This window comes from Microcaecilia unicolor, chromosome 4, assembly GCF_901765095.1.
Source record: "Microcaecilia unicolor chromosome 4, aMicUni1.1, whole genome shotgun sequence".
Taxonomy (NCBI): domain Eukaryota; kingdom Metazoa; phylum Chordata; class Amphibia; order Gymnophiona; family Siphonopidae; genus Microcaecilia; species Microcaecilia unicolor.
In genome coordinates, this window is record NC_044034.1 from 164,815,980 (window position 1) to 164,829,822 (window position 13,843).

General features: G+C 43.3%; 1 protein-coding gene across 3 annotated transcripts in view; it reads right to left on the reverse strand.

Moving 5' to 3' along the window:
- PHF21A (PHD finger protein 21A) overlaps positions 1 to 13,843 on the reverse strand; it is a 364,795-nt gene that overhangs the window by 57,670 nt on the left and 293,282 nt on the right. For all 3 annotated transcript variants that reach the window (XM_030200848.1, XM_030200845.1, XM_030200847.1), the window contains one exon: positions 2,115 to 2,175. In XM_030200848.1, the coding sequence (XP_030056708.1) occupies positions 2,115 to 2,175 (61 nt within the window). The remainder of the gene's footprint in view (positions 1 to 2,114; positions 2,176 to 13,843) is intronic.

Below are 13,843 nucleotides of genomic sequence, written 5' to 3' on the forward strand. Positions count from 1 at the left end.
CCCCCCCCCCCAAAAACATAAAAATGGCTATAATACCTAATTAAGGGGTCCTTTTACTAAGGCACGCTAACAGATTTAGCATGTGCTAAATGATAAGACACCCATTATATTCCTATGGGTGTCTTGTCATTTCGCGCACAGTAATCATTAGCGCACGCTAAATCTGTTAGTGCATCTTGGTAAAAAGACCCCTAAGTAAATTCTGAGGGATGTAACAAAAAAGAAACATCAGAGGAGAAATAAAAATGCAAAAAATACAAAAAGCTATTGAAGCTTTGCAGAGATATTCCTTCTCAGGCGATATATAAAATCTAGACTACATGGCAGTAAGTCTGATTTTGTGTATGTCCCTGAATGTACATGCTCAGAAACACTTTCCAGACAGTATTATAGAAGTTCCTCTGATGCATGAAGACCAAGTGATATGACCCATTAAGGTTGCTTTTGAGAGGAAAAGGTGGTGTTACACTGATAAAGAAAATTAGCTATTACTTATTCAAGGTGTACATCAGTGATGCTCACATATCACTATTTATATGTATGTACGCACATATTTTTTGTATGCAAGCACAAATCCTGCCGACTTTTACTGATTCATCATAAAACACACAGGTTTTATACAGGTTACGGAAGTTGACACGTTAAATGTTCTGGCCTACCCACAACCACACCCATATTTCTACTTTTCATATATAGACTATTATCAATTTCATGCAGCTTTATACAATGTAGTCTTGTTTTCAAATAAACTCCATGATGCTAGCCTATCTTTAAGACTTTAAATCAGAGCTTCCCAAACTGTGGGTCGGGACCCCAAATAGAGTCACAAAACCTGCATTTGGGGTCAAGACCTAGATGGGCTCTTCTCAGATGCATTATTCTGCACCTCTGGGGAGTCGCACAATTTTATTTGGTTGTGATCATGGGGTCAAGGCCACAAAAAGATTGGTGAGCTCTGTTTTAAATTGCATCCTGGGTTCTTCTCAAACACTTATTTCTGTGTCTAGATTATAATTTCCATGGCAGCAGAGATTCTCTTATGATTAACTGTACAGAACTGAGTACACCTTGTAGTGCTATATGAATGTTTAGCAGCAGTAGTACTTACACCTGTTTTTCCCTTGGACTGGTATGATCATGAAATGCTTACCAGTCTCTAAAATTCTATTTCCCCCTTTTCTTTGTAAACTCTTGCTCAAAGGAAATCCATGGAAGCAGCTGCTTCTCCATGGCATTACAAGCAATACTTGGTATTGGTAATATTACTCCTAAGGGAATTCTGCGCACAATATTTGAAAATTTTGAACACCTTATTTGTAATTCTCTTGTGCAGAATTCCCCCATTATAAGGGCTGGCATCTCCACCCAGGCACACACAACCCCCAATCACCTTTTTCTAGCCCTCCACCCCATGACAGACACACTCTCCATCCACTTTTCTTCAGGCCCCCCGCCAATTGCATTTGCCATCCCATCCACCATACTTCAACTCCCCCTCATAGCATACACCACCACATGCACCTTGCTTTTTCCCTCCTCCTCATGGCACACAAGACCACATGTACCTTCCTGCAGCCCTCCATCCCCTTCTTATGGCACACACACACCACTAAAGTGCAGCAAGTGAGAGGCCCGACTTTGAGCTGCGGAGGCCTCTGTACAGCAGCTTGGCTTAAAAGATCCAATGGGGCAGAGAAGGCAGAAGCAGCCCAATATGCGGCTGTGTAGCTCTTCTCTCTTGCCATGCTGTATTGCTATATATGAAGGGAGGGAAGCAGCCAGAAACAGAGCATATTTTGTACCGCACTCCATGACAGCAGACTGCACAAAATTCTGTGCGGACTGTGGAGGAGGAGAATTTTGTGCAAATTCTGTATTGTGCAACAGTGCTGAATTCCCCCAGGAGTATTAATATGGTGGAATCAACTATAAAAGGATTTTAGCCCTAAGCTTGTCTATGAAATAAAATCTTAGGCTGCTTCTTCCTACTAACAGAAACAATGATAAAGAATTAAAAGAAAAAAGAGAAATAAAGTAAAAAATAAATTAAAAAGCGGTGTATAATGCTGTCTGATTGACTAAATGGGACTCCATCCCTGTTGCAGGCAACTTACCTCTCTTGCGTGTCCCAGGATGCATCGTGCTATTTAGATACGTCACTGCACTCTTTTTTCGCTGTGTGGGGCAGGAGAAAGGAAGGATGTTAGTGCTGTCTAATCACTAGGTCTGCCCATACAATTGTACTGAATTCTTAATACTTTTTTCAGCATTCTCCAGAATCTGTGACTGTTTTGTGATTTTCTAATGTTTGCTGTTAATTTAATTTAATAGCAGCATTTGTATCCCGCTTGACCACCAAGTTGTAAGTGGGTAACAGCAAAAATGTTCATCAAAATCATGTAACATATAAAATTGCAGTCAAAACCAGAAAGTGTAAACATGATCATATAAAAACACAGGTAGTACAACAATTAAAAGAGGTAACGCTGGAACAGCAAAGGGCCTCTTTTACAAAGCCATGTTAGCAATTTCTTTGCAGTAAATGAGAGGAATCCACACGGGAATCGCTAGCGTGCTTTAGTAAAAGAAGCCCAAAGCTGTTTTCACAGTTCGTCGAAAAATGTGTAATGTTTCTGACTTTAGATGGTAAAGTGTTCCACAGTTCGTAACCTTTGCCAGATAGTGTACTCTTTATATACTGACCAATTGGCAGCAATTAGGTAATGGAAATGCAAGTAATAATTCCTGTGAAGACTGCAGATGAAGTAGTGGTCTGTAAGTGGTTACTAAATTTGTCAAATATCCAGGACTTAGATCATGCAAGAACTTAAAAATAAAAGCCAACGCTTTAAATTAAATTCTTGCTTGACTAGGTAGCCAATGTAATTCACGTAAATATGGTGTTGCAAGGTCAAATCTATTCCCGGCTACATTTTGTAAGACCTGAAGTCTTTGCAACTGCTTAGCTGGCAAGCCTAATAAACAGATATTACAATAATCAAAACACTTAAGAATCACTACCTGGATAACAAGTTGGAAATACCGATTTTGTAGGAAAAAACCTTAATCTACACAGTAATTTCAACTTGAAAAAAATCTTTTTTACCAAACAGTTCACATAAGTTTCCATAGTTAATCTAGCATCCAACCACACACCTAAAATCTTTATTTCAGATTTCAACACTATCAACATCATGTAGGCATACCACATCCATACAGTCAGATTATCTACACCATCAGACAAAGAATTCTCTTTTTTAGGATGTACCCATAAAACTAAATAAGCTCCCTTTTAAGATGTACCCATAAAACTAAATAACCTTCCTTTTATTAAAGAGACAATTGCACTGCAGTGTTTTTTTCCAAAAATTTAGTATGACCTTTAATAAAACTGTACTGTAAAAAAAAGTAATTTAGACAGCCAAAAGTACAGCATTTTGTTCCTCATTTTCATTCTGTATGTTGTTACTTAATATTTTTATAATGAGGGCAATTTTCAGAACCAGGGCAATTTTCAGAACCATTTCTGCAGGTAAAATGTATCTATGAAAATGTATATTTGAATACTGCCTACATTCCATGCAAATACAAGTATACATGTTGTTCACAATGTGCACAATTTTACCACCCTGAGAAGACATTCCCAGTGGTTTGGAAAAAAAAATGCACATTATTTTGGCTGGAAAAAGTAAATACCTGCAGGAAAAGGAACCGCATTATACGTATGGGTACTTTTTCCTCATGGCAATTTTCTAAATTAAATTATGTACATACTTTTTCTTCGAAAACTGATTCAAATTCCTCAGCTAAAAATTACCAAAGGACTTTGCAGTAATGTAGGCAGTACTATATAACTGCCCTCAATAGGTCTACCTTCCTATGATAAAACCAAAGCCTATTGAAGAACACAGATTGGCTGTAAAATAATATACACTGTATGTTATCAAAATGATATAGGACCTTGTTCAAAAAGAACTCATTCGATAAAAAAAAAAAAAAGGTTCTACTGAATAAGATCCATAGAGCTCTGTAAAAGGATATTCTTTTGAAAGACCTGTAAAAACAGATCAAACTAAATCTATAATCCATTTATAGAAATGGAGAAAGATGTTGGATGATCAAAATTTAAAAAAAATCTGTGAAACGAGAATATTAGAAACTGAAACAGCATAAAGTAGTGTGGGTCAGGGCAGATACAAATCAAGGTCAGGTATACACATAAAGTAGCACATATGAGTTTATCTTGTTGGGCAGACTGGATGGACCATACAGGTCTTTCTCTGCCGTCATCTACTATGTTATTATAAGAGAAAACAGACCTTTCAGCTCTCATTTGCAAAATATTGATCTTGTCCTTCATCTCTTTTATATCTCCTAGTGTGTTGCTGTAGAAGCTCCCTTTCCTTTTTTTTTTTAAATCCTTTAGTGAGGCAGTATATGCAAAAATATGACCTCTCATAACAGCCTTACTCATAATTGCCCTGCCGGCCACCTCTAGCTCTTGGCCTGACACTGAACAGTCAATGTGGCTTCTAAGTCACCTTTAGCAAAGCTCCCTTTTACAGGTAAACTTCTGTTTGGGGAAGATCTAATGAAGTCAAAGACCTAGGGAACTCTTAAGTTTCTGCTTAAGGTACAATTGCAAAGTTGTGTATGCATCTGAGTACTAGACTAGCTGGGGATTCTGCAGAAGAGAAGATGAATTAATGTATTTTTGGCCATCTACTAGTATTCTATATAGAAAAGTAGGTGCCTACTTTTCTTTATAGAAAAGGCTTAGAATAGGTGCCTCAGTGTGTGTGTCCCTCTCTTTGTGCTCTGTCTCTAGCTGGTTCAAATACTGCCTGCAGCGTGTGCATCCAGCCACACCCTCTTGCTTCTGCTAGGGGAGCTAATGAGCTATCTGCTACAGCTGGGGAAAGACTAGTTCCTGGACTACCTGTCCAAGGAGGTAATGACACAGGGATGGAGATCCCTGGGGAGGGGGATAGTGCCTGCCAGGACAGGGTGAGGCTAGAGCCTGAGGGGAAGGGGCAGGAACAAATCCCACAGGGACGGGGCGGGAATAGGGACAAACTTTGTCCCCGTGTCATTTTCTACTTTGAAGCCTGTTAATGAATTGGACTGTAAATTATTTTTGAGTGACGCAGATGACAATATTTTGATTTTTTTGGAAAAACAAGAAAACATGCTGGCCACAACTAGTAAGATTTGCATGGGGGATCCCGTACATTCCTGCTACCAGCACATCTTCTAAGAAGACATCTTCTATTGCAGAAAGGACTGTGGAAGACAGGAGAGCTAGACTGAATCCTGAGATTGTTGACGACTTATTCAACCACAGATTAAAAAATCATAACAGTGCTTCATAGTGCATATTTCTTCCCCACTAAGACATACAGAACGGGTTGTATTTTGTACACCTGGACATTTTAACAGGGTGGATTAGGATTCCTTGGGGTAGCAGAAGTCAGCTATTGTTGGGGTTCGGTGGGGAAATTATTATAGTTGCGCATTATTATTGTTTTATATTTATGATTTATAAACAATAGAATAATCCTATATAATAATTCTCACCACCAACGTTCTAATGAGTGACTGCCTGTGTCCGTGGCTCCTGGAGTTGCTGAGCTAGGCTCCGTAGCCAGGTTGACGTCACTCACAGCTGATTCCCAGGCAGAGGGAGGAGTAGGGAAACACACGGAGCTCCGCGTGTTTCCCTACTCCTCCCTCTGCTTGGGAATCAGCTGTGAGTGCACCGCTCAAACAACCCCTTGGCGCATCACCCAAGACCCCCCCCCCCCCCCCACGGCACATCAAACACCCCCCTCCTCCCTCTCGAAGCACATCAACCCCCTCGCCACCCGCAGCTGCCACTGGTAACGCTGTCCGGCTGCTGCTGCTTCTCCTGTTGAGCAGCAGCAGCCGCTACAAAAAGAAAAAAAAACAATAAATGTTTTTAAACATCAAGCACGGCACCACAGACAGCCATCAGGCATTGGCTGTCGGCTCTGCAGCCGCTCCTCCTCTCGCCTCCACATCACTGCCCCTGGAGTAAGACCCCGGAGGAGCGCAGCGATGTGAGAGGCGAGAGTAGGAGCGGCTGCAGAGCCGACAGCCAATGCCTGATGGCTGTCTGCGGTGCCGCGCTTGATGTTTAAAAACATTTATTGCTTTTTTTCTTTTTGTAGCGGCCGCTGCTGCTCAACAGGAGAAGCAGCAGCGGCCGGACAGTGTTACCAGTGGCAGCTGCGGGTGGCGAGGGGGCTTGATGCGCGGGGGGGGGAGGGTCGCTGGACATGGGTGGCTGCAGGGGGGGGGAGGGTCGCTGGACATGGATGGCTGGAGCGGGGCAGGGGAAAGGGAGGTGGGGAGGGGTTCCTGAGACCAGAGAGATGGGGAGGGGGCCCTGCGAGAGGGGGTGGGGCCATGCGAGGGGGGAGGCACACACTCACTCACTGTCTCTCACATACACTCTCTCTGACACACTCTCTATCACACTCTATCTCTCTGTCACACACACACAGTCTCACACACACAGACACTCAGGCATATTTTCAAAGAACTTAGACTTACAAAGTTTCATAGTAATCTATGGAACTTTGTAAGTCTAAGTGCTTTGAAAATGAGCCCCTCTGTCTCTCACATACTCTCTCTCTCACACAAACACACTCCGAGGAAAACCTTGCTAGTGCCCATTTCATTTCTGTCAGAAACGGGCCTTTTTTACTAGTTGTTTATAAATCATACAATCATACAATATTGTTCCTTTATATACTTTAATAAAAAGATTTAAATATAAAATCGTATGTGTTTGAGGCTTCTGCAGGATGGAAACAGGGCCTGCGGGGATGGGACGGGGACTGAGGCAAACTTTATACCCGTGTCATTCTTTACCAAGAGGCTCTGCTCTCTGCCCCCATCTGTGCTGTTTCCAACTACTACCCTCCCCTATGCCTTCTGCTTTGCCTAATTATAGGGAGTTTCTTGGAAGTAGAAAGAAGCAAGCAGATAAGGATATATTACTGAAAGTTTTCCATTTGACTTTCCCGGGAATAGAGGGTCTCCCAGGTTTAAATCCTAATCTTTCTGTTACCAGGGGTTTTCACCCACTTTACTTGTCACAACAGCCAGGTCAAAAGACCAAACTGGGAAGGATCCCCCATCTGAATGGGACCCTGAAGAAGCAAGCCCTGTTGCAGAGGCAGCCAGTATGGCTTGTCAACTAGAAGACGAACTAGATCCACATACCATGGTTTCCTGGGCCAGTCTGGAGCAGAATTACCAACCCTTGATGAAGAAGAATCCTGGAATCTGTTATCATCGGCCATGGAGGAAATACATAAAGAAGATATGACTCCAGCCAGGGTTGGAGAAGAGTGTCTAGACCCTCTGAACGAAACTCCTTTTTTTCTGCTGAAAAACCTGGGGAGCCTGGCATTGCGATGAGAAGCCATAAGATCCAGAATTCTGAGTGACAAACTGGAAGGCTTCCAGCGATAGCTCCCATTCCCCCAGGTCCAAAGAGTTCTTACTGAGGTAGTAAATCTCTCTTATCTGCACCCTTCTCCTCCACAGTTAACTCCAGACTCCTTTCCTTTTATCTTGCTGCACCATATGCCTGGAATAGACTTCCTGAGCTGGTACGTCAAGCTCCATCTCTGGCTGTCTTCAAATCTAAGCTAAAAGCACACCTTTTTGATGCTGCTTTTAACTCCTAACCCTTATTCACTTGTTCAGAACCTTTATTTTATCATCCTCACTTTAATATTCCCTTATCTCTTATTTTTTCTGTTTGTCTCTCCTAATTAGATTGTAAGCTCTGTCGAGCAGGGATTGTCTCTTCATGTTCAAGTGCACAGCGCTGCGTAAGTCTAGTAGCGCTGTAGAAATGATAAGTAGCAGTAGCAGTCAGCTTGAACATTCAAAGTTCCCTCAATGTGGGCTGCCGAGATCTGCTGCAAGTATGCCTCCACCCAATGAATGAGCTGGTGAGCCTCTGTTGCTAGACAGGCACTGCAAGTGTCTCCTTGCATGTTTACATAAGCCACCATCGTCATATTATCTGAGGGAATGTGAACCACTTTGCCCTGTAGAATATGTCAAAAGGCCAAAAGAGCCTTGCACACTGCTCTGAATTTCAGACGGTTGACGAGCCACAAAGACTACATCAAACTTGAGTGTTGTGTTGGAGACAATATGCCTCCCATCCTGACAGGCTGGCATCTGTGATCATCACGATCCAGGATTGAGTGGCCAGAGACATGCCTTAGAGGATATACTGCTCTTTGCCTGAGGAGTCCACAATAGGCGAAGGTCGTAGTCCTGAGTCATCGGCGACCACCGGCTCAATAGGGACTGTTGAAATGGACACGTGAGCCTTGGACCATGGCACAACATCCAACGTTGTAGCCATGGAGCCCAAGACCAGGACATAATCCCATGTGCGAGGACTCGGCATTTTCAGCATGAGTTGAGTCTGAGTCTGCAATTTGATCCTCCTTTTATCTGGTAAAAACACCTTGCCCTGAGCCATGTCGAAATGAACTCCTAGATAGTCCAGAACTTGTGTAGGGACTAAGTGACTTTTGGGAAGGTTGATTACCCAACCTAGGGATTGCAAGAGGGAGATTGCCCTGGCAGTGGCTTGATGACTTTCCTGAGCAGAAGCCCTGATTAGCCAGACAGCCATCCACATAGGGATGCACCCTGATCTCTTCCTTCCTCAGAAATGCTGCTACTACAACCATAACCTTGGAAAAAATACTAGGAAATGTCATAAGGTCGAAGGGCATTACTTGGAACTGAAAGTGCTGACCCAAAATTGCAAACTAGAGGAAACACTGATGAGGTGGCCAAATGGGAATGTGCAAGTATGCCTCCTTGAGGTCCAGTACAGTGAGATACTGTCGAGGCTGAACTGCCACCATAACAGAGCGTAATATAGAAATGTCTGACCTTTAGAAACGTGTTGACCTTCTTCAGTTCGAGCACTGGACGATGGGCCCCTTCTTTCTTTGTAGCAGCCTTGATTGTGCTCGTGAGTGGGAACCGGACTCACCGCTCCAATCTCCTTTAAGGAGAGAAGAATGGAGAGAACCGCCACCTGTATGTACAAACACCTGCATGGAGATACCAAGGAAAAATCTACGATGGGAGAGAAGAATTCTAATTTGTAGCTGTCTTTGATAAACTCCAGAACCCATTGGTCAGCAACCTAGTGCTGCAGCCACAATAAACGGCAAGCTGTTACCGCTGTCACGTCAGTGGTCGTGACCCCTCTCAGGCTTACCTTATTTCTTGCGGTCAGCTTCTAAGCTGGCTTCTGTCTGGTCTTTCTGAGTTATCTCTGTCTTTGTCTGCTGGCTGCTTCCAGCATGGCTCTGATTTCTCCACTACACTGCACCTGTGTGTGTTAAGCCTCTCTGTGCTTCAGTATGCTTTCTGTCTGTGTCTTGGTTTGTGCTCCCCTCGCCCTCTGGTGGCCAGAACCGGTGGCTGCCATAGACTGTCTTGCTGTCCCTACCCGTTTCAGGCTTCAGCTCAGTCCGGTCCGGATCTTCCAGGCTGCCAGACTTGTCTTTCTTGTTTGTGCCTGCACAGCACCCGTAGCTGCCTTGTGATTGCTGCAGGTGAGTCTCAGCTGCTGCTGGGCTTATTAGCCATTTGGAAACTTCTCTGTTTGCCTTTGCATCGCCTAAGGTCCCTGGTATGCTGGTGTGCGCCGTGCACTTCTGCCTAGCCCAGTTTATTGTCTGAGATTCTTGCCTGTTTCGAGTATAGTCTTTGTGTAGTTTATCTTGTACTGTATTGCTTGTTCCCAGTCTTGGTTCTTGTTTGTATTTCTCTGTCTAGTTCTTGGTTGTCTGTGTTTCTTGTTTAGTGGCTGCCTGGCAGCTTTCAGTTCTGTCTCTTACCTGTCTGTGTTTCCTTTCTTAGTGGCTGCTTTGCAGCTTTCAGTCCTGACCCTTAAAAGCCTGTCCATTTCCTGCCTAGTGTAGTATTGTCTGTCTGTGAGTCCTAGCCCAGTTTCCTGCCTTGCTGCCCGTGTTTATTCCTTTCCCCTCTGACCCTTAGTCCTAACCCTGTTCAGCCTAACGGGTATCCAGTTCCTGCCCTGTCCGGTAAGTCCTGCCGGCCACCTGCACCCAGGGGCTCAACTCCTGAGGAACAGTGGTCAAGTGCAGGTGAAGTCTAGCTGTCCCTGTCCAAGTTCTGTTTTATCCCTGTGTGGGGGTGGTTTTGCCTGCCGCTGCCGCTCCTCGGCAGTGGCCCAAGGGCTCACAAACCTAGTTCCTGCCTTGAAAACCTGACAACCGCCAATGCCATCTGTTTGCCAGATGCATGGATAACATCAAATAAGGAGTCCACAAGGTAAGCTATGCCTGATTCCATGTTAGGAAACTCTCAAGACAGTTGTGAATCACAGTCTGACAATATATCAGCTGCTTGTTGCACCCAGCTAAGGCAAGCCTGGCTGCATAAGAACTGCAGATGGCAGCGTGTATGGACAGAGCAGAAACCTTGAAGAAGAGCATTAAAGAGGACTCTAGTTTCCTATCTTACATATCCTTCAGTGCTATCCCACCCTCCACAGAAAGGGTGGTCTTTTTGGTCACTGCCGCTACCAAGGAATCCACTTTTGGCAATTTCAGTTATTCAAGCTCCTCTTGAGAAATGGGATAAAGATGTGACATGGCCGTGGGAACCCTAAGGCTGATTAGACCATTGAGCAGAAATCAATTCCTACATAGCTTCATGTAAAGGGAAGGCTTTGAGCAGCTTTTTGGGGCTAGCCACCTTAGGATTAGAGGCAGAGGAGGACTGAGAATCAGGGGTAGAAATATTAAGAACCCCCAGAGCCTGTGTAATTAAAGAAGGCAATTCTTCACTATGTAAGACTCTAACTGATGTAGGACCATCCACTTCATCATTCAAAATTTCTCCTTCTTCCAGCACTTCTGGAACATGAGCAAGCTGTGATGCTGCTGACAGACCCCCTTAGACAGAGGAGGAGAAAGAGAGTCTGTCTCACGTTTCCTTTTGGAGGAAAGGTCCACTTGCAGAGGCTGTGCAGCTTGCTGAAACCTTGGACAGCTGATGTGCTGAGGCTGTGCTGCAGAAAGAGGCTCAGAGTGCTGAAAAAAGTGCCAAATAAAAAAGCCTTGTGAAGCAATAAAATAAACTCTGGAGAGGAAGGTTCCTGGGAAACTATGGGAGCAGAAACTCCAGATATGGCAGAAAACTCAGCAGCAGAGTGAGAGGGTAAAGAAATATTGGAAGCTTGTACTGACAGAAAAGTCCCCTCCCCCGCAGGAGATGAACCGTGCTGAGGCAAGATGGCCATAGGCATCAAAATCACCATGGCAGAGAGAGAGAGAGAGAGAGAGAGAGAGAGAGAGAGAGAGAGTGTTGAGAATGTTGCAACGAGTCTCCTGCATGGGAAGTTGATGGTTCCGACAGAGGAAATTCAGCCGAATTAATGCCTGAGCAACCCACCGGACATTGCCCTGATGCTGCTCTGCACTATCCACAGCAAGAGCAGTGTTTTACAGTTTCAGCTGCCATCAGTCTTTATTTCCGATCTGACGAAGAAGGGCAACCTTCGAAAGCTAATCAAGAAATGTATTAAGTTATGTCCAATAAAAAAGGTATCATCTTATTTTCTTTTCCATGTTTTATTTTGTTTGATTTCTATTGATAGCTGCCATCAGAAAAGAACTGAAAGTAAAGCTGCGAATAATAATAAAAATGTAAACGCATACTGATCAAAATGTGGAGTAAGGAGCAATTTCTCTGCCAATACGAGTGCTGAAGGTAGTACAGCCAAATCCCCTTCCAAAGTTAAGTCACAGTGGCAGAATAACTGCATCAAACATCCCTTTAGGTCCTTTTTGGTTTATTTTTATTATTTTTTTTTAATCTGTGAGGAAGGAGAATAGGGGGAGTGGCCAAAGGGGAGGATGGGGGAGGAGGGACCTAGCACCACCAGGTGCTTTCCTAAAGTAGGCACCGCTTAGCCTAGACATCCCAAAGCTCTACTGAACCAGGAGACCCAGAACAGGAGCTAATTCCAAGATGAGACCAGGAGCTTGTGAGAGACTATCCATCGCCTGCTTGAGATAGAGATATACTAACTTGCCAAGGAGCATACCTTTCTATATCACCATTACTAAAATGGACTTCGGGAAAATCCACTGCTTATTTCTAGGATATAACAAAATATTTAAACACACATGAATACAAGTGTATTGCTTCTTCAGCTTATTGAGAGTGGAGTAGTCTCATATGTAACACACGATAAAGATTATTTGATTTTTCACCCAATGACTGGGTGTATTATCTGTGTGTATTGTCTAATCATTGACTAAACCTCCACCACCCTTTGCTAATCTTATATATGAAGATATATTTCTGTTTATCAATATGCTATCATCTAATTTTATGCAGCACTTAGCTATTTCTAGGATAAGCAGCATAAAATGTATTGTACTTTTTTTAGGATCTTGCCAGGTACTTGTGACCTGGATTGGCCACTGTTGGAAACAGGATGCTTGGCTTGATGGACTTTCGGTGTGCCCCAGAATGGCAATACTTATGTACCTCATCCTGCTGGTAGATGGTCATAACACACAAGTCTCTGGATTCACCTGCTGCTGATGACAAGGAAATTTGTGATTTTTATAGGTGGGGAGGGTTCTCAGGCTGTTCACTCTCCTCCTATATTGCTTAACAGTTTAAATTTTTTTGTGATATACACTGATAAATAAATGTCAGTGTCATCAGATGATGTCAGCTACTAGTACGGCTGACTTCATCTTGCTTATCAATGGATAACTACAATTTTCAGTAATTCTTTCCACTTTTTGACATCTGTTCCAAAATTCTATTAGATGATTCTCATCTCAGAATGAAAAGTCATATTGAGAAGTGTCACGAAATGCCTAGCTAACCGCCTTAGGTTACCCCATGGGCCACTATCTCCAGCACAGCTCAGGTCCACCTGCTGCTTGTGCTCTCCACTAGCACCCTCCTCCCACCGACTGAGTCCCAACCACCTCTGGGCAAGTCTCCCACTCTCAAATTATTCACAGTGATTTCTAGGTTACTGGGGGCCACACTCCCAATGGTCCCACAATTCCCAGAAAGCACTCACAGACCCAACACACAAACCACCAGGATTCTTAGTCAGTCCAGACAAGCAGAGGCAATCAGCAAAACAATAGCAGGTAACTGAAATATGGATCAATTATAAAACTATCAAAACATTTGTTTACTATCTAAATAGTACCTGGGGAGATCAAAACATATAGCTGAAAGATATCAAATATAACTGTTCACAGGGCCTCAGCAAAGAGATCCTTCTCTCTTTTCTCCCTGGCTAAGACTGGAGACAAAGCCAGTACATCCTAGCTGAATTTTGAGCTCCTGGGCCAATCAGAGCCCAGAACAACAACTTTTAAAAATAGCTGGCCACATCACTGCAGGGTACCTCTTATCTGTATTAACTAAAGAAGGCACAGTCAGTTCTCTGTAACAGCTTTAAACATAAACATGCACCATCTGCTGGTCAAACTAGAGAAATACACTTCAAGAAATAATTAATATAGTTTTACATGCTTAAAAACCCACTGTTTTGTCACAAGAGGTTACTGAATTATGAATTACAAATTTTAAATGCTGCAGAACAGTATAAGCTCTTCTTTAGTAAAACATTTCCAACATATCCTCTGCCAGGAAGGCCAGCAGTATTCCGCCTGTGAATCTCACCACATATCTCACTCAGTTTCACAGTACTTTTGGTCACTCCGTCATGTAAACAGTTCAGAAAATAAAAGTTTAT